General features: G+C 36.2%; 1 protein-coding gene across 1 annotated transcript in view; it reads right to left on the bottom strand.

The window, feature by feature from the left end:
• MRTFB (myocardin related transcription factor B) overlaps nt 1–26,724 on the bottom strand; it is a 181,705-nt gene that overhangs the window by 111,508 nt on the left and 43,473 nt on the right. Inside the window, 1 exon segment of the mRNA XM_032460764.1 lies at nt 6,802–7,018. Coding sequence (XP_032316655.1) covers nt 6,802–7,018 — 217 coding nt within the window.

Consider the following 26,724-nt stretch of genomic DNA (forward strand, 5'->3'; position numbering starts at 1 on the left):
ATCAAAAATTTAAGTTGGTGAAACAGATACCCAACTATCAGCATTTGCTTAATAAAAACAACAACATAAACAACCAGAAAAGGACATGAATAATTTGTGCTTAAAATAATGCCAAACTACTGTTTTTTAACTGAGTTTGATCCTATTATAAAAATGCTAACACATACCTGCCAATTGTTGAAAACCATGAATAGGAAGATACTGCATATTCTAAATTAGATACAGCACATTCTAAATTAGATACATTTTTTGAGGATAACACAAATTGAGTCAATTTCTCTTTCCTTTTAAATCTGGGTGGGGAGGAGTCTGACTAATTGAGCGAGCTGGTATGTATGTTTAAAAATACATCTGTGAGAAACATACTAAACAGTGACATTACCAATTCATATCTATGGAAAATTCCATCGGTAAACTAAGATGGAAGTTATCTTCCATTCTTTCTGTTTCTGCTGCCAAATGAATAGCACAAGGCAAAAGTGATAATGAGATATAAGGACACATGATGTAATGAGGAAGGGCAGCCAGAGAAAGACACATGGGCTGAAAGCTACCATACGGATATTACAACGGGCATACCGCAACACGGAAAGCTTCTGAGACTTACCCATGCTCACAGACTGAGTCAGCAGAGGAGACTGGAGTCCTGACTCCCAAAAGACTATACTTCCTGTTAATAATAGTGAGGGCAGCAGGTGAGGGTAGCCAGCAGTATGGATTAATTTAAAGGAGTTAGAAAAACATTGGGTATGATATTTGCTAATTAGTCCGGGTGATTATTAACTACAAACCAAAGAGAAAATTCCAGTACATTTTTTATTCCAACATATTTGTCCTGTTGCTTTCTGTCACAATAGTACTTTATCACAAAGGAAAAAAAAATCATGATCACATTTTTTTCAGTATACTCTTTATATTTATCAGGTTTTTTGAGAGTTATGGTAGAGAGCAGGCATCCAGTATCTATTCCTTCTCTTCCTTTTTAATTAGAAAAGGTCACTGTGGTTGGGTTAGGTGGCAGACATAAGCAAAAAGAGCCCTAACTTAATTTTAACAAAGTGTCTTGACCCCACATAAGGTCGATTATAAACTAACTATTCAATTACAAGTAGCCTTGAAAGGCCTAAGTAGCTAAGGGGTTATAGTTGAGTAATATTTATTAACTAATCATTTATATTATACATGTTATTTTTAAAAATTGCTTTCTGAGGGACAGGAAAGGCTGTTTCTTAATAAACTGGTTTCAGTTTATTCATTGGTCTAATACACATATGGTGGACTCTAGTTTTATGAAAATGATCTCAATCTATGTAAGAAATAATGTACTTATATGACTCTAGTAACTCTAGAAAAATCTTGGAAGAATTTTAGGTAAACATTTTTGTTAAGTTTAAGATAATGAGGTCTCATTCTGGATTAAACTGCTAATTACTATCATGTTCTAAATCTTAATAAATATGCAAATTGTTGACATTCCAAGGGCATTTTTACAAGAGGACACAATTCAAAGACTGGATAAGTAACTCAAAATGAGGCTTCAGAGGTGCTGTAACTGGGGCCTACGGTCTTGCTGATGCACTTTTGAAGCTGTAAGCCTTATCCACCCTTCAGCGGTAACTAGAGCACTCCTGTCAGTGCTCTGACATAGCCAGCTACGGACAGGGGACGGTAAACCCGTGCCCAGCCTCCCTCTCCCTCCACGCACAAACTGTTTGGGTGTGTTCAGCAATGCACTGAAGCAAACGAAATTCTTGGGAACAGCAAAACTAAATAAGAAACCCATAGTAGGAAAAAGAAGGTGGACAGGGTTATAGGTGCTTATCTACACTGTGAAACAAAACATGCCATTTAATAGGAGACTTTATAAAGGCCATTGTGAAAGAGAGTACCTCTCTCGTCCTTAAGCTACTTATACGGCTTCTTTTTCATTTTGAAAGGTTCAAGAAACTGTCACAAACAAAAAGTATGAGAGCTGCCACAATTAATCAAGAACTTCATTTGCAGCTGTCAGGAAGTTCATAGCTGACTTTCAAACTTTTAATTGTGTTTTGTATAAGTTTTGAAGCCTAATTTTAAAGATATATTAGAAACTAAAGAAAATTATATTCAAGAAGTATGTATTTCTCTTCTAAATATTTTTTCCTGACAGTAGGAAAAGAAATTATCTAAATGTATCAAGAATGTTAGTATCCTTGAGAATTATTTTAAATACTCAAGATCCTAAATATGTTAACAATAAAGCCAAATGACAAGACAGTTTTACATAAAATTATTCATTTCTATTGCCTCCAGTTATATAAAGGGTAAGCAAGAATCTCACAGTTCCATGTCTTGGATATTTAGCATCTATATTTCCTTTCCACTTATGATACAATGAGCATTTTATGTGTAGCTGTTTGCTCCAGAGAAAAACAGAAATATGCTCTCTTCCCCTCACCAATCTCTATTAGTCCATACCAGCTCATATATGTTCTAAGGAACAGAGTTTTATGCAATACCAATGCTCGACACCTTTGTGTGTTTCCAAACACCTGGAATGACAGTAAGTCTAGCAGGTTAATGAGATGTGGGGAAATGTTTCAAAGTAAAACCCAAAGAAAAGACCAGCTGTGAACATATACAATTTATTTTCTATGGTACAAGGCAAGCAGTTTTCTTTGGCTGCGTTCCACGGCTAGGCAAAGTTCATCTACTGCTTGCAAATGTATTAACACCTGCCAACGCAAAGAGCCACCTTGTGTTCCGTGTACAACAAACTTCTGAATAAATTATTTTCTGCCTAGTAAGTAAGATGTTTGAAACTGCTCAGTGTGATCCATTTAATGGATGGAAAAATCTTTTAAAAAATTCAAGGTGGGACAATAAGCTCAAAAACCTAGCAACTAAAGTAACTAATGACACCAAAGTTTAAAATAAGAATAACGAGTGTCTCCTCTTTATGGAGGTCTAAAACACACTAACTATTAATAGTAAACACAGTTTCAAAAATTCTTTTAACACAGGAAGAGAAAGGCAGCAGATACTCATTTTCTACCTATTTGATACCACTGACAGCTGGCCTGTGGCATGTCTGTGGCCATGTCAACATGACTGAGCCTCGTCTTCAGAAATGTGCAAAGAAGTAGTAAAACACAAACTATTTTATAAAAGGGGAATCTGTGTCAACTCACTGCCTTACTCTACGATAATGCTGGCAATGACTTGAACGCTTAAGTTCGCCAACCAACATACTTACCAGCCTTGCAAACAGGAGCTGATGAATGAAAGCTTCTTGCTCACGGTCCCACCTAAGTGTGGGCAGCTCTTTCAGGCACGTTGTTTCCATCTACTCTGCCTTTCCTTACTTTTATGAAGTTATACTCACCTTATAGCACTTGAGCTTTTCCTATTTAAACAATCAAAGAACTAACTCTCCCTCTAACTGACTTCCCTTTTATTCTCAGTGTTAACCATCTGAAGGCATGTTAATATTGAAATATGAAAATGGATCTATTATGTGTATAAAATGTCAAAAGCTCAATTTCCCAGTGTATGCACTGTTTTAGTAAAGGTACATTATTTAGTAAAATTATATCTTCTTTCCTTTATGAAGGACTATCTTACTGGGAAGAGTAGCCTAAATGGTTGTCTTACTTTTGAGGTGCCACTAAAAATATTATTTTTGAGAATTATTTTGGCCACATTCAGAGGTAAAGGAAAACCCTAGCTTATCTTTTCTAAACATCTCTCACATTTACTCCAGTAGTGGGAATACTCCGTCACTTCACTGCCACTGCCAATGTATGTATTAATTAAAAATAAAGGTAGGTCCTAGAATCACTACTGTACTTAAATATCTACTTCATTTTCTTGTAAAGTTTATTTATAAACTATATGGTGATACAATCCTTCTATACACTAATCCCAAACTGAAATATCATCATTTCCTCCCCAACAGAAAATAATTTAACTAGTGAAATTAAAATGCTTGGCAATAACAATAAAACATAGTCACCAAGAAAATATCTACATTCGATTGTTTCATAATATCTAAATAGTACTTTGCAGAAATTAATTTTGAGGCCAACATCGACATTTTGTACATGAGATGATTCAAACATGGCATTGAGAAGACCTGAAAAGATGAAGAATAAATATAAAAAATTTCACTAAGGTAAGAAATTTGTGGTTCTTGCACCTACAGATTGCTCGATGTGGTTCTACTCTACCTACATTTCTGTATCAAAAACCCAGATTTCTGATCGCTGTGCAACAATTCCATTTATGCCTGGGTATATATATGCAAATTAGGCTAATACATCATAAGCCTGAAATTAGAGTGTAATATGCCTGAATATAAGGTAAGGTTTTAACTTCCTGAGGTCACTTATTACAAAACAACACTGTCTCTTATTTGAATCCTTTCCCAGTATTCCATATTATGAGATGCTCTTTTGTTTACTTAATATTGAACAAAAAAGTTCTTGAGGAAAACGCATTGGCTTAAAAATCAACTTCATTTGAAGCTAGTGTTAGGATGTTTACAGAAATGTCTTAATAGTATCAGGGGGGAAAAAGGGAGAAAAGAACCAACACATTAATTATTACCAGGTAATAACCTTAAAATTGAAAGTGTTGGATGTTGTTACAAAGAAGACTTTTAAACACTGCTTTTAAAAAAGTAGTCAAGCACTATTCTCTCAGAAAGAACACAAGTACCAGCAGTTAATTCTGGGGAAATAACTGGGTAGCTAAGGGACAACAATCTTCACTATATACCCATTTGTACCCTCTTTACATTTTAAGCTGGTAAATGTATTACCTACCCACCGCAACCCCCAAAAAAAGAAAAAAAAAAAAAGACTAAATTCTGTAACAGAAATTATAGCCTCATAAAATGTTACAATCACCACAAATCAAACATGAGTGATTAAGAGTACAACACTATAAGATACACAAAAAACCAGAAACAGTCCCACTGTTTTGCAAATGGTACTTGTGGGTTAGATATAAAATCTTCAGTGTCAGATTGCGCATGTATTCAAAAACTACAGTAACTCAAACAAGAGAGGCAGAAATGAAGGTACGCTCTGGATTTCAGTGCGAGGTGGGTGATGCAAAGGGGATCTACTGATGATAAAACACCACAAAGATTCACAGATAGAGTTTGGGTAGACAGTTTTATGAAATATGAGTGTGGATTAAAGCAGTCTTTCCCTATTATTGCAGTCCTTCATAATATATGGTTTCAATTATGTACCTGTAACTAAATTAATAAATTCAAAATTTTACCATTTCATCTACCTCCCTAAAAGCTTCTAAGGGAAAGACTACTACATATCTGGGCTTACCTTATGTTCAGGCACACATATTCAAGAGAACATTCTTGCAAGAGAACATGGTAAGCTGCATCAAGTAAAATCACCACAAAGCATGAACTTTTGCCATACTTCCTTCCTCGGCTCTATGTGACCATTTTCTTAAGTAACTGTATATTATTGCAGTTTTATACCAGTTCAACTCTTACTCTTTTTTGAGGGCAATGATTTGAATATTATATTAGTCCAAGTATACTGTGTAAATCTGAGCAATCCAGTCACATTTCAGTCAATGCAGCTGCACTCTCTCCACCACTGCCTAAGGTAAAGCTAGGCTCCCAACCAATTCTAAAGTCATCACCAGCAAACTAGAGCCTCCTGAAGGCTTTGACAGCCCCTAGCTGAGTGTCGCTTTATAACAATCAAACTGGACAAGGGTTGTGCCTGATAAGCATCAGACACAAGAATCAGATATCTTGTCTGAAAGGAGAACAAGCATAATCCAAAGACATGTGCTAAAGAACGGAGAATAACAGCATAGTCTTTTATCCATTTTCCTGAATAAGATAAGGCCAATAATGAAAAAGATTAGGAAACACTTAGAACCCAGAAAAGATAAGTAACAAGATACATAAGGAAATGTTCTGTAGGGAACCAGTTTTATTTCTTCCAGCTTTTAAAACTGAAATAACAAAATATGTATCTGTGGATGTAAGATTCACCAGAACCACAGAAAGCATGACAAATCCAGCTGAAATCCTTCATTCTGTTCTTCTATTATGTGTGCTTCGTGTGTTTGTAAATTTTAACACTTTATTAGTTTTTATGTTTTAAGTATTAAAAAATTAGCGTATATCATCTAGCTCTATTCATTTTTGTTAAAAACTGACAGTATTGAGTTTTCTGGAGACTCTGGGATGCCTGTATAATCAATGAGAACTTCCTGAGCAGAAAACAAATGAACAGAAAATATTCATTTTGTGAACAAGTAGGAGCCAGTCAAAGACTGAGAATATGGCAGTATCCTATACCCATTAATACAAAAAATATTCAAACAAGAAATTCTTGCTTTCTCAGTCAGCATTAAGATAGCTCAAATTTTGCCAATTTTGAAATTAAGGTGCAACACACTGGAGACGGGGAACATGGGAGGAGAAACTTGTCAAATCCACAATCTATTTTCCCTGGAATCAGCACACGAAGCTACTTCCCAAAGCCATCTAGTGTGAAACCTTCTGCTTGTGCTATGGTTGAACCTAAAGCTTATTTCCAAGGATAATGTTGCTACCAAAGATACTTACTGGAGAAATGATGAAAGACTTGGATGGAAAGTTAAATTCTGCCTGTTACTCAGAACCAGCAAGCACTCGCTGAGGTTCTCACCTCTGTGACAGTCTGCCAAATGGAACTGACAAAAGCATTTCTACCAAAGAGGGATACACTTGGCCCGCAAAGAGGCACGTCTTTAAATCAAAGTTCACACTGCACAGGCTGAAAAACTCACCATTCTTCCTTTCATTCAGAGGGGGCAGGTGCTGACTGGACTGCAAGGAGAGTTCCTGTAATTCATGGGCAACGGCTTCACTTTGAGGACTTGGAGCAAGATGGGCTAAAGGTCCCAACTCATCCTCGGTGTCTAGTGCCCCTGTGTGATCCATTGTGTTCCAGCCACCAGCAACAGGGGATATGAGACACCTCGTAAGTGTGGCCTGTTGAAGAGACTGTCAAAAAAAAAAAAAAAAAAAAAAAAGAATGTGTAAATAGATGGGACATTTATTTTTCTCTGATTTTTACCAAAGTATTAAAATGGGAACCCTGGGTTCTAGTTCGGTTTCACTGCTGTGTGGCAAGTGCCAATTCATTTACCCTCTCTGGATTTAGGTTCCTGGTCCAACACACAAGAATAATATACCTCCCATCTAAAAAGGTGCTTACTAGGTAAATAAAAGTTTAAAGATATTTTATATAATTTTTTACACTATGGATCAAAGAAAGCTACAGTTATTGGTGTCATTACTTAAAAGATTTTAATGTATCCTAAAATGAGACGAAAGTCAATGAATGCCTGATGTAAACAAAAGAAGCAGTCTGACTTGAGAATTTACCTCAGCTCCTACAAATCAAACAACTTTATATTGTCACCATTCACAGCAACAAGCAGTGTTCCAGACAATGACTCCTCCACCAGCCTGGGCCTCAGAGAGAGCAGAGAACAGAACTCTCAGCCAACCGACAATGGAAAAACACCTCATGACAAAGACAAAGCTTCACTTTAAGCCACTGAGACTTGGGGTTGTTTATTATCACAGCATAACCTGGCCCATCCTGACTGATACAGACATTGGTAACAGAAGTACCAGACACAGCAAAAATCCCAAGTATATGACACTGGCTTAGGAGCTGAGCAGTGGGCAGTAAGAAAAACGTTACAGAAAGCTGACAGCTAGAAGGATGGTGGTCCATATTATGCAATGGCAAAGCATCTGATATGCTGCCTGCTTAGTAGCATTCCATATCACAGTTTGCTTGTCCATTCCCCTACTGATGGACATTTGAGATGTTTCCAGTTTTGACGATGACAAATAAAGATGCTAGGAACATTTTCATACAAGTATTTATATGGATACATGCGTTCACTTCTCTTGGATAAATACCTAGGAGTGAAATGGCTGGATCATATGGCAGCTGTGTGTTTAAATTTTAAAGAAACTAACTACTTTCCAAAGTGGCTGTGCCATTTTGCATTTTTACCAGCAGTGAAGGAGAATTCCAGTTGTTCTACATTTTTTGCCAACACTTGATAATGGTCGATTTTAAAAATTGTACTTATTTTAATGGGTGTGTAGTGGTATCTTGTAGTTTTAATTTGCATTTCCCTAACGATGTTGAGCATATTTTAATATGCTTATTTTCCACCTGCGTATCTTCTTCGGTTAAGTCCCTGGGCCTCCCTATTCCCCAAGGCACAACAATATTGAAATTAGGCCAATTAATAACCCTACAATGTTCAAGTGAAAGGAAGAGTTGCATGTCTCTCACTTTAAATCGAAAGCTAGAAATGACCAAGCTTAGTGAGGAAGGCATGTCAAAAGCCAAGTCAGGTGGAAAGCCAGGCCTCTTGTAGCAGTTAGCCTAGTCGTGAACGCAAAGGAAAAGCTCTTGAAAGAAATCAGAAGTGCTACTCCAGTGAACACACAGATGATAAGAAAGCGAAAATGCCTTACTGCTGACATGGAGAAAGTTTTAGTGGAATGGACAGAAGATCAAATCAGTCATAATATTTCCTTAAGCCAAAGACTTAACAAGACCCTTTCTTCAAATCTATGAAGGCTATGAGAGGTGAGGAAGTTGCAGAAGAAAAGTCTGAAGTTAGCAGAGGTTGGTCCATGAGATGTAGGGAAAGAAGTCATCTCCACAACGCAGAAGTGCAAGGTGAAGCAGCAAGTGCTGACGAAAAAGCTGCAACAACTTATCCAGAAGTTCTAGCTGAGATAGTTAATGAAGGTGGCTAGCCTAAACAGCAGATTTTCAGTGTAGACGAAACAGCCTGACACTGGAAGGAGATGCCACCTAGGACTTTCATAGCTAGAGGGAGTAAGTTAGATGCCTGGCTTCAAAGACTCAAAGGGTGGGCTGATTCTCTTATTAGGGAGTAGTGCAGCTGGTGACTTTAAGTTGAAGCCAGAGCTCATGTACCATTCTGGAAATCCTAGAGCCCTTAAGAACTACGCTAAGTCCACTCTGCCTGTGCTCTATAAATGGAACAAGGCCTAGATGACAGCACAACTGTTTACAACACAGTTCACTGAATATTTTAAGTCCACTGTTGAGACCTACTGCTCAGAAAGATTCCTGTCAAAATATTACTGCTCATTGACAATGCACCTGCTCACCTCAGAGGTCTGATGGAGAGAGATGTACTGTAAGATTCCTGTTGTTTACATGCCTGCTAACACAACATCCATCTGCAGGCCATGGGTCAAGAAGTGATTTCAACTTCCAAGTCTTATTATTTAGGAAATAACATTTCAAAGGGATATCCCATAGATAGTGATTCTTCCAGTGGGTCTGGGCAAAGTATTATCAAAAACCTTCTGGAAAAAAATTCACCATTCTGGATGCCATTAAGAACATTTGTGATTCACAAGAAGAGGTCAAAAATCGACAGCAAAAGGAATGTGGAAGAAGCTGATTCCAACTCTCCTGGATGACTTTGAGGGGCTCAAGACTTCAACAGAGGCAGTAACTGCAGATGTGGTGCAAAGAGAGAACTAGAATTAGAAGTAGAGCCTGAAGATGCGAATTTGCTGCAATTTCATGATCAAAGGAGTTGCTTCTTTTGAATGGTTTCTTGAGATGGAATCTAATCCTGGTAACGGTGTTGTAAAAATTGTTGAAATGACAACAAAAATTTAGAATATGACATAAACTTAGTTGATAAAGCAGTGGCAGGGTTTCAGAGGATTGGATCCAATTTTGAAAGAAGTTCTGCTGTGGGTAAAATGCTATCAAACAGCATTGTATGCTACAGAGAAATCATTTGTGAAAGGAAGAGTCATTCAATGCATCAAACTCGAATGTTGTCTTATTTTAAGAAATTGCCACAGCCACCCAACCTTCAGCAACCGCCACCTGATCAGTCAGCAACCATCAACATTGAGGCCAGACCATCCACCAGTAAAAAAGATCATGACTCCCTGAAGACTCAGATAGTCAGCATTTTTTAGCAGTATTTTTAATGAAGGTATACAAACTTTTCTCAGAAGTAATGCTATTGTACACTTAACAAATTACAGTATAATGCAAACATAACTTTTATATGCACTGGGAAACCAAAATATTTGTGTGACTTGCTTTATTGTGATATTTGCTTTACTGCAGTGGTCTGGAACCAAATCTGCAATATCTTCGAGGTACGCCTGTATTTTCTCCCAGTCTATGGCTTATCTTTTTATGTTCTTAATAGTGTTTTCTAAAGAGCACATGTTTTTAATTTGATAGAGTTCAGTTTATCAATTTTTTCTTTTACGAATTGTGTTTTTGTTGTAGGTAAGACATTTAATCCAAGGTCACAATGATGACCTCCTATGTTTTCTTTGATATTTTATAGTTTAATGTTTTACATCTAAACCTATAATCCACTTTGAGTTAATTTTTATATCTGCTATGAGATATTATTCAAAGTCTTTTGCTTTTCGTTTTTGGCATAAAGATATCTGACTGTTCCGGCACCATTTGTTGAAAAAGTTATCTTTACTAAATTGCCTTTGCACCTTTGTTGCCAGCCAACTGACCATGTATATATGGATCTACTTCTTAGCTCTTTATGTAGTTCTCAGAAAGGAGAGAGTCACAAAGGAGGAGCCTTTAAATTCAGCGTATAAACTCTGCCCAATATTCTGGCTGACCCCAAAATTATGCACATGCAGGACAGACTTCCAACAGCCCACTTAAGGCAAAAAACTGAAATGAGATTTTAGCTGCTGCTCACTATTGGAAAGACAGAATTTGCAGAAGTGATTTCAGCAAAGTTAACTGCCTACTAAAATATCTCAGAGAATCCAGAGTCTCTACAACTGTTCATCCAGAATTTCATATCCAACCAAAACCCCCTTTAATAACGAAGACAAAATTGGCATCAGTAGACATACATGACTAGAAACACTAAAAGAATTTCTTCAGGCTGAAGGGAAGTGATACCACATAGAAATTTGGATCTTAGGAATGAAAAGCATCAGAAATGGTAAACATGTAGATAAATACTAAGGACCAGTTTTCTCACTTGGTTTCTTTAATATTACTATTCTAAGTAAAGATTTTAACACTGTGTTAGGTAGTTTATAATGTATGCAGACATAATATATATGACAATTATAGCATAAAGGATGGGGGAAGGGTAACTGTATTACAACGTTCTTATATTTCTACATGTTATAGAGAATTTGTACAACTTTAACTTGAAATAGATTGAGAAGTTAAGGTATAATAATTCCCAGAACAACCATTTTCAAAAAAGCAAATACTTTCAGCTAAAAAGCCAACAGGGATATTAAAAAGGAATTCTAAAAATATTCAAGTAAACTAAAAGAAGGACTAGAGAAACAAAAGAAGAGATGTGACAAACAAAAGAAATATAGTAAAACAGTAGACCTAAAGCCAACCCTATCAATAGTATTAAATGTAAATGGACTAAACACTATGATTAAAAGAAAGAGATTGACAGAATGGATTTTTAAAAATCTAAAAATGTATACCTAAAAGTGACATGCTTCAAATATGGAAGGAATTTGAAGTATGTCAGGATGGAAGTAAATGGATAGAAAAAGACAGGTCACACAACAAGATGCACAGGAAGGCTGCAACAACTACATTAACATCAACTCAAGTAGACCTCAAAAGGAAGGGTTAGGTATGTGAATCTGCATGCAAAATGACTTATTTCGGCATGAATTTTCACTTCAAATTATTTATTCATAGAAAATAAAATCTGTAATAGCAAGTTGATTCTAAGATACAAGTACTATAATGCCCTTATAATGGCAAGATGTATTAACTCTGAAAACATTAGTGCTAATGATTTGGAAGATCTTTTAGGCATAAGATTTTAAAATATTTTCATGCAATATTATCTGCTCTTCATATTGAAGAATTTTTTCAACCTGTTATTCCTTGACATTATGCTCACCTTAAACTACCACACATCCCTCCAAATTAAGAAAATTATAAGCTAAGAAAGTCTTTACAAAATGTAGCAAAAAGAGAATAAGTGTTTAAAAAAATTTAACTTAATTTTCACGAGCATTTTTGATGGAGTGTAGACTCTTTCTGTTCCAAAATTCTACTACCAAATTTGCAAGCTGTCACCTAATATCTGCTTAAATGTTTGATAATTTTCTTTTGAAACTGAAATCCAACATCAAACATAAAGGAACACTCTGTCCAATAGTCTATAATTGAGATGTTAAAGAAATGGCATTCAAACAAATTCTTTCATTGGGTCATAATCTAGTTATGAAAGTAAAACAATCATTTAGCTTTAATAAGAAAAACTGTGATAAAATATTAGTCTTATACTGACAGAATGAATGAATATGGGGCTAATATCTGACACATTCCAATAACATAACTTCATTCCAAAATGAAATTAATCCAACATTTATCCAGCACGAGGTCAAAGCACAGTACCACATTAGTAAGATCAACCTGGGATATGGCTTCTGCTCTCAAAAAACAAACCGCTTCATTGTCAGATACTACACCAGAGACAGAAAAAACAGTACAGGAAAAAACAAGAGGCATCACACTTTTTATTTGTTGATCTACTGATTTACTCATATCTTTTTTTCTGAATAAAGTCAAGATAACACCAATAATGATCCTATATTTCAAAAGATGCTGGGCTATTTGGCTAAGATAGTCTCAAATCAACACTAATAATTGTTTTGAACCAAGTGCAGTCCAAAGCCAAACTTCTTTCCACTGTACCTTACTGCACGTAATGACTAATCCATATGAAATATTAGTAAAGTAGTATATAATCACTAGTACATAAAGGAGATGCTAAGTAGTAGATGAGTTCCAAAAAATCAGTATCAAATTTCATAAGTTAATACATAATCAGCCAAATGCAGAGAGGTAGAATATCCAAACATATTCAACAAAAAATGTTTTAGCAACAGCAAGACTATTGTCCCTACCTTTTAAAGCTCCCCTGAATTACAAGCATTAGGAAAACCCATGGCTAACAGCCAGTAAAAATAAATTTCTAAATTCAAAAACAAGATAAAACTTGGATCAAGAAGTTCAAAGACAGAGTTGACCACACACACAAAGTAATTCTCTGCATTAGAAGAGTGTTTACTATTAAGTCCTATGATCAAACAAACTGAAAATATCGTATCAAATGCACTTTTGAGAAACAGAATTTTGTGTCACTGGGTTGGGTAAATTAGTGATATTAACCCTGGGTTATTTTATGTTACTAGTTCTTCCTTCAAATACTTCCTTTTGCTCCCCTGTTTTTTTCTAATTTAATTCCTGTTTTGATTACTTGAATGCGCTTATATTTTAAAAGACTAAGTTCGTAGAATAACAGAACATTTTAGCTGAAAGGTATCTTAGAATCTATGTCTAGTATAAGTGCTCCTCAGCCCCCCCCCTCACAATATGATAATCATTTAAAGGACTTAAAAAAAAAACCCCGAATGGGTGGGGGTAGAGGGAAGGCTCTCCAGAAACTCTGATACAATTGTTTTGGATAAAGTGATTCTAATGTGTAGCCAGTGTTGACAATCAATGATCAAATGGATCTTACAGAGAGAACAAATCATTTGCCCAATGAGTGGAAAGAGACGTCAGAAGAAAATTACTACATGTGTGAAAAACAATAGAATATAAGTAGGTACAAAGTATTATGGAAAACAAAAGAATTAAATGTCTAATTGCATTTGGGTAAGTTAGGAAAGTCTCCCAGAATGAACAGCAATTTGCAGGCACAGAAGTTTTTCTTATCAGTAAAAGTACAGTGGAATGAACAGCTATGGCCTAATAGCTGATGGGGGTCAGTGTAGAAAGAGCACGGCATGGCGAAGACAAGGCATAGTGAATTAAAGCACAACTGTGAAGAAATGTGGATTCCAAGAAACAGTGATACGAACAGATTTGTATTTCTGAAAGATCATTCTGGCAGAGGTATATTACTGGTAAGTCTCAGGCTGAACAGCCTATGTTGGGGAGTATGTGGAGAAAAGGGAATTCTCGTACTGTTGGCGGGAATGTAAATTGGTGCAGCCACTGTGGAAAACAGTATAGATGTTTCTCAAAAAAACTAAAAATAGAACTTCCATATAATCCAGCAATTCCACGTCTGCGTATATATCCAAAGAAAACGAAAACACTAATTTGCAAAGATACATGCACCTCAATGTTCACAGCATTGTTATTTACAATAGCCAAGATATGGAAGCAACCTAAGTGTCTATCAACAGACAAATGGATAAAGAAGATGTGATGTGTATGTACACACACACACACACAATGGAATTCTACTCAGCCACAAAAAAGAGTGAAAGTTTTCCATTTGCAACAACATAGAGGACATGGAGGGTATTATGCTTTGTGAAAAAAGTCAGAGAAAGACAAATACTGTATGTTATCATTTATAAGTGGAATCTAAAAAATAAAAGTCAATATAGCAAAACAGAAACAGACCTGCAGATACAGAGAACAAACTAGTGGCTACCAGTGGGGAAAAGGAAGGGGGAGGAGCAAGATAGGGGGTGGAAATTAAGAGGTACAAACTACTATGTATAAATAAATTAGCAAAAGAATAAAAAATTTAAAAATTTAAAAACAAACAACAGGGATATATTGTACAGTACAGGGAATATCGCCAATATTTTATAATAACTGTAAATGGAGTATCATCTATAAAAAATTTGAATCACTATGTTGTACACCTGAAACTAACATAATATTGTAAATCAACTATACCTCAATAAAAAAATAAAATAAAATAAAATATGGCTACTGATTAGCCCAAGATGTTAAAAAAAAAAAAAGAACAACTCATGCTGAAAAGCTGATGGACTAAATTACAGTAGAGATGCAGAAAGGGGAATTAAATTCAAATAATATTAATAATATTTAAGAGACAAAATTTCAAGGCTTAATGACTGGCTCATTTGAAAGGTAAAGGATTATAAAGAATGGAGGGTGGCTGAGGTTTCTAGTTTGGGGCAGCTGGAAAAGCTGGTCGGCAGGAATGAGTAGTGGGAAATCACCGGCCCCTAGGAGGGAACTCTGAAAAAAGGGTGTGGCAACAAGACAGCTATTTGATTTGAGACAAATCACTTAACCTCTCAGGGATCTGGTTTCCTAATTCAAAAAATAGGAAATGACAAATGAAAAGAAGAAAAGGGAAGAACATTCCTACTCAGTTTGGCACTAAGTATACGCTATGCTTTCCTTAACTTCGTCCTAATGACCTCTCTGTGGCTAAGTATTCCTCTGACTTTACAGACAAGAAAACCAGGGCTTGGAAAGATCAAACAAAATTGAAAGATTAGCATCAAAGCCAAGATTCCAACTTTAGCGCCCATATTCCTTGTACCGTTAACACAACACTTATGTGCCAAAACACAAACAAGTTGGTGCAAATAAGCAGAAGAGACGGGAGGAGGAGGAGGAGGGAGTAGGTGGTACGGAAGAGGGAGATGAAGATGTGAAAGACCCATCTGCACAACTGTTCACACACAGAAGGACAGTCCAGAGCACCAGGCGCTGTGCCAGGCACTGCGGTTCCACAACGACTCATTCATAACCCCTGTGCCTCCTGGAGGTCAAGGCCTTGTCAACCAGGCAATGACGACATAACATTAGTGAGTAACAGGAGCGAGCAGAACACACCTGCTTCACGGCACATGAAGGAAACACTCTCCTCTTATTGTTCCACTTTAGCAGACACTGAGCGTGTTGCTGGAATTAAACTCCAGACCGGAAGAAAATGAAATCTAAAGCCGTAGATGTACTGCACATAAACAGGACATGTTTTTGACATCAGGTTATAATTCTTTCAAATAAACGACTTCTAAGCAGGGCTTTTATCTGTAGCAGTTGGATTTTTATGTTAGCCATTAAGTACACAGCAAAAATGTACTCCAAATATACCAAATACTGACAATACACTGTATAGAAAAAGTTACATAACCACGCTCTATGCTTTAAGTGGCTGTTACAGCTCTAAAAACACCAATGTGATGATTTATTTTTTTAACTTCTTTACTGCAGACTTGTTTCAAATGAACATAACATGGAGCAAAATGTAAACTTAACACTCTCCAAAGTGATGCATTCTAAAGTGCTGTAACTAACATTTAAGTAGAGTGTTTCTGAAATATTCATTACAAAACACCTATAAATAAAAACTTGAATTAGCAAAAGTTTAAAACACACATGGCTCTTAAAGTACTATATAAAAAGACCTAAGGAACTAAAAAATTTTATTTGTTCTCGAAGTAAAATAGCAAAAACCCAAGTTTAGCTTGAACAATTGCACTTTCCAAGCTTATTCAAAATGATTCTCAAAGAATAAGGATTGGAGGATTAATTTTAAGCTGAGTTGATTTCCATATTTATCAAATACTGGGTTAAAAACAAACTCTAATTTTGCTGAACCATCGATTAGCATTTGATTTAAATGCTAAGAAGTAAATATCTGTAAACAGATTAAACAAGTGTTTTATTAAACAGCTAAAAAAATACTGTACTCTTATTTTTAAGTTCTCAAGGCAGGGAGAAGGGAAGCAGAAAAGAGAAAAACAGAAAAAGGGGAAGAGAGAGAGGGCCACTAGAAGGAGGGCAGTCTCTTCTTGCTGTTTTCTAGCTCTTTACTCTTCTTGACATTAGAAATCAGCAGAATTTCAGCTTAAACGAAGGTATTAAACAAAGTATCGTAAACTACACAAAAAAAAATTTAATTTACTTGTCCAAGATATCTTGTTAAGTAGCAGAGCTGGGACCATGAGTCCTCTTCTGCACAAGTCCTCCCAATTTATAATCCAGTTCTTGGTACTTAATTAACCAGAGAAGAAACCCTCTTGTCTGAAGGAACCATCCCAGGTAGTTGGTAAACTGAAAAACTCAGTTAACAGAGGAATCATTAAAACTGACACACAAAAATCTTAAGATGTTTTCTTTTAAGTAAATGTCCATTTGTTTGCCAGTCTTCCAAACGAGGCCTTCTCTTTGCAGATGTGTTAGCAGTCTGGAATAAACCATCACTGTCCATGATTTCTAGTTTCTATTTCTTTAAATTTAGTACAACAAAAAGTTAAAGGGTTTGAGCACAGAATGTGTCTATATTTTTACAATTTTGAACCCAATTTTTTAAGTTTCTCGCCCACATCTGATTCAATAGTATTAAGTAACATGACTTTGTGGTTTCAACATTTAACATTTTTGCATTCCTATTTCATCAGTTTACATAATATTTAAATTACATAATTATGACTAGTACTACTAGTGGCATGAGCATAGTTAGGAATAAACACAGCTGACTTTGGTTAGCACACAACTTAATCAGTCAGAACAGAAATGCATCACCAGGCTTCAGCGTCATCGCCCAGCCGCGCCCGTTCAGTGCACCCCAGGACAAAGAGGCTGGGGGGGTTGGCAATCCCACAGACCGAAGAAGCGGAGCACAGGTAAGGAAGTCCTGCCACAAAACATTTTAAGCCTGATGCTGATGCCGAGGGCATCTTAAATTAGAAACTTGGGCCTTTTTCAATTTTCTGGAGTCTCTTAACACAAATTACTTCTTAGATATTATTTCACTGCTGTCAAACTTTATGCAAAATGTGTTAGCACTGAACTCTGAGGCAACAGTTTAGAGTACATATCAAATAAAAGTTCGTATTCAGAGTTTTGTAACAGCACTGTGGCACATAGTACAATTATACATAAGTCGCTAATGTCATTAGTTAAATATGAAATAATTTATTCTCATTGCATCACAGTCCTTTCAAAATACTTGTGAATTCTCTCCATTAAACACATTTTGGTATAGATCATAAAACAGCAATTTCAATCAGCTGTGAAAATTTCATTAGTTTTACAGTAGGTAAGTGTTTTTATGTTGTTGTTGAGATATAGTACATATACTATAAAATTCACCAATTTAATGTGTACAATTCAGTGATTTTTAGTACAGTCACAAGATACACAGCCATCATTATCTAACTCCAGGACATTTTCATCATATCTAAAAGAAATCTCACTCCATTTCTTCCTATTCCCCTCTCCCTTCAGGCCCATGTGCCACTAATCTCCCTTCTGTCTCTATGGATTTGTCTATTCTAGACATTTCATATCAACAGTTTTACTTCCTTTCTAATCTGGGTGCCTTTCATTCTTCGCTTGCCTAATTTCCCTGGCTAGGCACTGTACAATGTTGAATCTTTCCTTGTTCCTAACCCAAGTGGGAACACTCAGTCTTTCCCCGTTAGGATGATGCTAGTGGTGGGTGTTCTGCAGATGCCCTCATCAGGTTGGGAAAGTTCTCTTATTCCTCGTGTGTTGGGTGTTTTTGTCATGAAAGAGTATTGGATTTCCGTCAAATGCTTTTTCTGTAACTACTGAGATAATTCTGGGTTTTCCTCCCTTTATTCCTCTAATATAGTGTATTACATTAGTTGAATTTTAGATGTTAAACTAATTTTGTATTCCTGTGATAAATCCCACTTGGTCATGGTATATAATCCTTTTTATATGTTGCTGGATTTGGTTTGCTAGTATTTTGTTGAAGACTTTTACATTATAGTTATAAGGAATAGAGTTTGTAACTTCCTTTTCATGCTCTCTCTGTCTGGTTTTGGTATCAGTGTAATGCTGGCCTCAAAGAATGAGTTAAATGTTTCCTTCTATTTTTTGGAAGAGTTTATGAAGAAATGCAGTTAATTCTTTAAACCAGTGAAGCCATCTGTTTCTGGGCTTTTCTTTTGGGGAAGTTGTATGATTACTAATTCAATTTCATCTGCTATAGGTCTATTCAGATTTCCTAATTCTTTTTTTTTTATTATTATTGAAGTATAGTCAGTTTACAAGGTTGTGTCAGTTTCCGGTGTATAGCATTAATAGTTCAGTCATACGCATACATACATATGTTCGTTTTCATATTCCTTTTCATTACAGGTTACAAGATACTGAACAAGTTCCCTGTGCTATACAGTAGGACCTTGTTGTTTATCTATTTTATAATAGTTAGTATCTGCAAATCTCGAACTCTCAATTTATCCCTCCCCACCCCCTCCCCCTTGGTAACCATAAGTTTGTTTTCTATGTCTGTGAGTCTGTTTCTGTTTTGTAAATAAGTTTGTCTTTTTTTTTTTAAGATTCCACATATAAGTGATATCATATGGTATTTTTCTTTCTCTTTCTGGCTTACTTCATTTAGAATGACAATCTCCAGGTCCATCCACATTGCTGCAAATAGCATTATTCTTTTTATGGCTGAGTAGTATTCCGTTGTATAATTAAATCACAATTTCTTTATCTAGTCATCTGTCGATGGACATTTAGGTTGTTTCCATGTCTTGGCTATTGTAAATAGTGCTGCTGTGAACACTGGGATGCATGTATCTTGTCAAATTAAAGTTCCCTCTGGATATATGCCCAGGAGTAGGATTGCTGGATCATATAGTCTAACTCTTCTTGAGTCATTTTGGTAGTTTGTATTTTTCTGGTAATTTGTCTGTTTCATCTGGGTTATCTAATTTGTTGATATGCAACTGTTCATACTATTTCCTTAAAACTATTCTTACTTCTGTAAGGTCAATAGTAATGTCCCCACTTTCATTCTGATTTTAGTAATTTGAGTCTTTTTTCTTTTTTTCTTAGTCTAACTAAAAGGTTTGTCCTTTTAAAAAAATCAATTCAAAGAGCCAACTTTAGGTTTCACTGATTTTTCTCTAATGTTTATCTATTTCTTTATTATTTATTTCTGCTCTACTCTTTATTAGTTCCTTTCTGCTGATTGCCTTGAGTTCAGCTTGTTCTTCTTTTCTAGTTTATTAAGGTGGAAAATTAGATTACTGATTTAAGATCTTTGGATAAGATATTCTTAAAGTTCCAAAATTTTCACAATGTGATATAATATACATTCGAACGCACAGTATCCACATTATTCTTACAATGTGTGGTATTCATAAATTTCAAAAAACACTTATTAATGTTCAGACTAGTAAAACTTAAACATTCTCAGAATCACTTCTACAACGCTGGAGCATAAAAGGGCCAAAATCACTTCAGATATCAAAACCACCCTACCCTCCAGACACCTAGCCTTTTTCTGAACATACCCAATGGTGAACACATCTCACTCCTCCACAGGCAGTCCTTTTCATTTCAGAGAATTCTACCAAATGGCCCTGCCCCACACTGAAGGGAAACTGTCACTGTGGGAGATTGTATTTTCCAAAGGACATGACACTATCTTCCATCCAACATATTCTTCTCAAAATACGACTCTGATATTCCTCTCATCAAAAGATGGTGTGTAGGCTTCCTCTGCTTGAATTTAGGCTAGTCTGCACTAGGGTAAGGGATGTTACATGACTTTCAAGATTAGGTCATAATAGGTCTGCCTAGGTCTTCTGGGATATTCATCTTTGGAGCTGCCGGGGTGCCCTGTCAGCCATCTGACTGTCCTAAGGCTGTTGTACTGTGAAGAAGCCAAATATAGCCCATGGAGAGGCCCTAAGATGAAGTGAAGAGACAGAGAAAGATGCCCAACCAGCCCCGGCTATTTCAGCCACCTTCCCAGCCATTCTCTGACTGTAACCAAACCAGAGACCAAGCCAGAGCTGCTGAGCTGAACCCTCCTCAAACCCCTGACCCACAGAAATCATAGAAGATAGTAAGTAACTGTTGTGGGTTTCAGCCACTAAGTTTTGGGGTTATGTGTTACCCAACAGAAACTGGAATATTTCCTCTAGATAGCAGGGACTCCTTAATTCCAGGGTCTATACTTGAGATCATGAAGAAAGTCCAATTAATCTTCCAGTACTGGAAATACTAAAAAATTCATAGTTGACTCTCAGTCTTCTGAGGCTTTTATTAATTTGGTGTGAGTTTATATGTATGAACTTTGTATAAAATCTTTTTCCACAGGAGAAAGGTATAGTACACGATGTCAGTTCAGAGTTAGATGGACAAAGAGAAAAAATTCAGCACTATCACTAACAAGCTATATGAACTTAAGCAAAGTATATAACCTCAATAAAGCTTAATCCCTCATTTATGAACTGGGGTCATAGTACCCAACTCATGGTATTATAATAAAGATTAAATATAAGCACATAAGTAGCTACTATTATAATGGTTTCTCCAATCACAATGTTCCTCATCCTCTTCCTGTTGAACTGACTGTTTGTTTGTTTTGATCCAAGGTCAAGGCCTCACATTTATCTCTATTAAAGTAGATCTTGTTATACACAGCCCATTGCTTCATTCTTATGATCTTTTAAACAAATAACCATTAACAGAAGATGTAGTGGAAGAAAAAGCCCCATTAACAATAGCAACAAAAAGATAAAATATCTAGAAATAAATGTAACTGGCAATATATAAAGTCTTCATAAGGAAAATGTTAAAACATTACTGAAGAACCCCAAAGAAGACTTGAAGAACTACAGTATATTATATTCCTGGACAGGAAGACTCAACATCATAAAGCTGTCTATGTTGCCTAATTTAATCTGTAGAATTTAAATGACTGGAATAAAAATGGGTTGAGAGGGTCAGGCCTCTTGTCATGTTCCTGGAGAAACGGGAACCTTCAAACAGTGCTGATGAGAATGTAAAATGATACATACAGTAACTGTGAAAAACCATTTGGTATTTTCTTAAAGTGTTAAATATAATTTTACTAAGATCCAGCAATTCCACTCCTAGTTATCCATCTAAGAGAAATGAAAACATAAATTCCACACAAAGATTTGTAAACAAATGTTCTCAGCAGCATCATTCATAGTAGCTCCATATTACAAACAACTTAAATGTCCATTAATTAGTGAATGGATTAACAAAATGTGGTCTATCCCAATATCCTAAAATGGAATACTACTCAGCCACAAAAAGGGAAAGAAATAGTGATACAACATGAACAAAACTAAAAAAACATTATGCTAAATGATATCCTAAACCAGATGCCAAAGACCACATGTTGTATGATTCCATTTATATGAAGTTTCCAGAAAAAGCAACTCTGTAGAGGCAGAAAACAGATGGGAACAAGGATTAATTGTAAATGGACAAAAACTTTCTTCTTGGTGTGACATGTAAAATTAGATTGTAGTGATGGTTGTCTAACACTGCAAATTTACCAAAAGCCATTAAATTTTACACTTTTAAATGAGTGAATCTTATGTCATATAAATGATGCCTCAATAAGGCTGCTTTTTAAAAACACTGTATTCTGTGTGTAACGTTTACAGGAGTTTTATTCATAATTGCCAAAAGCTGGAAGCAATCCTAAATGTCCTTCAATCTGAATGGAATAAAACACTGTGGTGTGGCTGTATCTTAGAATACCACAGAGCAGCTGAAGGGATGAGCTACTGAAACGTGCAACAACATGGCTGAATCTCAAACGCGCCATGCTATGTGAAGCAAGTCATCCTCAGAGGGCTTCAGCACATGGTGCTGTGGGAAAGCCAAGGCTACGGGTACAGAGACTAGATCAGTGGCTCCCAGGAGTGGGGTTGAAAACAAAGGGAAAGCCAAGGGAATTTGGGGGGATGGAACTGTTCTGTATCTGGATGTGGTTGTGGTTACACAACCCCACATATTTGTCAAAATTAGGACTGTATGTCAAAAACAGTGACTGTTACCATGTGTATATTAAAAATAAATGTAAAATAATAATATTGTGTAAGATTATTCACTGCAGTATAATTTTTTATAGCAACCACCTAGAAACAACTCCAGTCATGACCAATGGGAGATGGGTTAAATAAATTACTGCACATCCATACAATATAATACAGTCATGAGAAAGAATGAGGAAGCTCTCCAGGTAATACTGACATGGAAAGATATCTAATTTATTAGTAAGTGAAACAGTAAATTAGAAAAAGAGGAATATAAACATGCATTTTTGCTAAAATGCAAGTCTAATGACACAAGAAAGCAGGAGAGCAGTTTTCAACTGTGCGAGTATGAATATGGCAGTGCAAGGGGGTGGCTACAGGCAGAGGTGAGAGTGGATTTTAGTTCTGTTTTCTCATTATCCTTGAACACATGAATGTAAAAAGGAAACAAACCAAAACAAAAAGAATGTTTTGAATATTGTTCCATCCTCTAATACATATACTCTCAACTTTGTGTCATCTGAAATTTGTTTGCCTTTTGTACATTCATCTTAGTCAATGATGAAAATATTGAACTGAAGAGAACGAGGGAAATCTTTGCAATAAACTAATAGAAATCTTTCTTAAATTGATGTTAATCCACTACTCTGCACTATCACAACTTCATGAGTTACATGAAGCACAACTATGGGCAAGTTTTTAACTTCCCTAAACCTCTTTGTAAAATGAGTATAAATAGTATCTCCCTTGTGGGGTGCAAATTAAATGAGACAGTACGTGTCAAGTGCTTGGAACCGCGCTTGGCACAGAGCAGGCATTCGGTAACGGCCCGCTGGCTTCATTTTTAGTTATAGTTGTTTCCTGGCTGACGTATTTACCTGTCACAGCGCTCCAGCCCATATTTCATGAGAGACCTTGTCACATAAGGTCTGTGGTGGGAGCAGCTTTCTTCTGTTTGTCAGGCTGCTTGGGTTCAAATTCCAGCTCTGAAATTTTCTAGCTGATGTGGGCAAACCACTTAAACTTTCAAAGCCGCAGGATCTTTAGTTAAAAATGGGGGTGACAAAGGTACTTATTTCACAGGATTAAAGGGAGAATGGAACAGATCTGAGGTGCAGAGCATAGCTTTGAACACATAGTAAGTCAATAAATATTAGCAACTGGTACCATTATTTTGTCTACCACATTCCTGGTTCCCTATTATGGGAAATAACATAAGAAGTATTGCAATTATTATCTAAATTTTGTAAAAACCTCATGCTAAATCTCATTTCTAGCTTGTCTTGACTTTCTAATTACACTTCAAACTTTCAAAAAACAGTTTATTCCTACCAACTGTTCTGACATACAAAAATATTCTGATGAATAAATGATAATAGGGTTTTAAAATTTTCCTAATACAGGCATAATATAAGCTAGCTCTAAAAGTAACAGAGGTTGAAATCAATATTCATATTTAGTATTGTTTTCTCCAACATTTGATATTTAACAGACTTTAGATTTCTAGATATTCAGCAATATAGCATGGCGCTATACATATAAAACGAAGTTTTCTGAAAGAAGGAATAAACAAAAAACAAAAACCTAGGTGCCCAAACTAATCTCAGCGATTACAAGAATTTCCCAAAGTTTTTTTTTTTTAAGTACAATCAGTAAAATAAAAGCTCTCTATGTATTTTTTCTTCCTTATAACCTTGTTCTCTCTTTAGTTTTTTCTTAAAGTAGCCAGAAAAGTTCAGGATTTTGAATTTAATCCTTACAAGCAATTATTTAGGGTTACAAATCCTGTACTGGAAATGACTAAACTAAAGGAGGGTAAGGGGCTCAGATTTCTGTGTTCCACAAGCCCTTTGTTTTTCAAGCAGCATTATTTTAATTATTTCCCATAAATACATCATTGTCCTTAAGAAAAATATTTTTCAAATAAAGATGAAAATCTTTAATATCACTTGGAACATCACTTGGAAATGACCTCAGCACATTATAAACCTTTTAAAACAGATTTAGCGCATGAAAACCCATTTGCCAAGGAAGAAAAGCAACTCTTAAATGGAATTTCATTAATCGAATTATTTTAAGAAGAAAAAGACTTAGGAGTTTTTAATCAGATAAGCAGCAACAGAGTACTTTTAGAAAATTCTTGAGATATGGTAAAAGAAAAAAAAAAAAAAAAAAAAAAAACCCTGCTAACTGGAGAGAACTGAGGTGTTAGCCAGAGAGGGATTCTGCCCACACTCACCCACCCCTACTGCTGTCCTCAACAGCTCTGAGCTTCCTGCTCCCAGCTGCCCCTGTTGGCAGACATCCCATTCTCTTTGCCAGGCCAGGATTTCCATTAAACCTTGGGTAGGAATCAAGATTTCCTTTTCAGTCCAAGACAGACCTGGAACCCCAAGTATTTATCCCCAGTGGAACTCTGACCACGAAGCAAAGATGGCCTTCCTGCAGGGGCTGGGCAGAGGCTGTGCCTGGTGCTGCCAGTACACACACCCTCCCCAAGGTAAGGTGGACGCAGCTGCACCCACCTATCTGAAACAGACAGCAGTGGGCAGACACTCAGGTTACCATGACATCCCAGTCTCTTTCTCCTCAGCACACTGCACTGTTATTAAAGACTGTCAACCTTAATATGGTCCTTGAGGCTGCAGGCAAGTGACTCTAAAGGCGTCTTTAATCTGAAATGCTAAGGGGATTCCAATAGGTACCAAAGTACATAACAAAAGGCAGATTTCACAGTTTTGAACACCACCACCATGCACACCAGTGAAGTACTCACAGAACACACAGGAAAAAATATAACAGGGAAAAGTAGTTATTTTAAAAATATTTATGGAGAAAAACTGAAAACAATCTATTGCCCATCAGTAGGTTAAATAAATATTGGCACATTCATTTCACTAAAACTATAGTATAATTGGAAAAAAAAAACCACATACAGCCATATGAACCAAAAAGGGAAAACGTCCATGATGTGTATATAATTAAGTATAAAAACTTGGCTACGGAACCCAACGGACTACGTATACATGTAACATCTGCACAGAGCAAGCCAGAGAGGGGCAGGTACGGAGAGCGGCATGTAGGCTTCAGACAAGGGCGGGCAGGGAGTGTGTGCAAGGCAGGCTACAAGCCAAAGAAACAGAGAGAAGGTGAGAAGAAAAGAGATGAGGCAGGAGACAAAGAGTGAGGAGAAATGGGCAGGAGGCAGAGAGAGACCAAGGGACACACAGGGAGAGACATGGAAATGTACACTCAACCTGGCTATTGCTCTCTGAGTGTCCCATACAGTAGCCACAAGCCCCGTGTGTCTATTTAATTTTAAATTAATTAAAATTCAATACAATTAAAAATTCACTTCCTCAGTCACATTTCAAGTGCTCAGTAGCCATACAGGCTTAATGGCTATTGTCCTGGCAGTGCGGAACAGAATACTCCCATCACTGCACAAAGTTCTACTGGGTAGTGCTGTCATACACCCTTCAGTACTGTATGAGTTTTTGTAGTGTGTTGCACTTCTATAGTCTGTAAAGAAAATAAAAATATTTCCAATTTGGGGGAAAAATAGCTTTTGGCTTTTTTCTCATTCTGTTATCTCTTTCAATAGTTATTTTTCAAATATCACAGAAGCACCAGAGGTTCATAAGGGCTTAATGACCTTTATTCTGCCAATTTTCTCTAAGTTATTTGAGTCTTACTAATTCAGTTCTATTTAACAAGAGTTCAAATGCCACCAAAAGAAGGAAGACATGACATACATTTGGAGCATCGTGACCCTGCTCTTGTTCTCCAACGTCTAAAAAGGGTTGTGTTACTCATTCTTAGTAGAAGCAAGCAGAGCTGACAGAAATCCTTTGCAGTTTAGAAAATATTTTAAATTGAAGCTTTTCTTCAAAAGAATAATAGCATTTAAAAATAGTGTTCACTTTTTTTCTGATTCAATTCAGTACAAAGTAGAAAAGAAAAAGTAAACCTAAACCTTAAAAAAGAAGTCCCACTTTAACTAAAAAAAAAAAAAAAAGGCAATGCTAAGAACTAGTTTTCAAACAAAGGCTGTTTCAAAC

The sequence above is a fragment of the Camelus ferus genome, chromosome 18 (genome assembly GCF_009834535.1).
Source record: "Camelus ferus isolate YT-003-E chromosome 18, BCGSAC_Cfer_1.0, whole genome shotgun sequence".
Classification (NCBI taxonomy): domain Eukaryota; kingdom Metazoa; phylum Chordata; class Mammalia; order Artiodactyla; family Camelidae; genus Camelus; species Camelus ferus.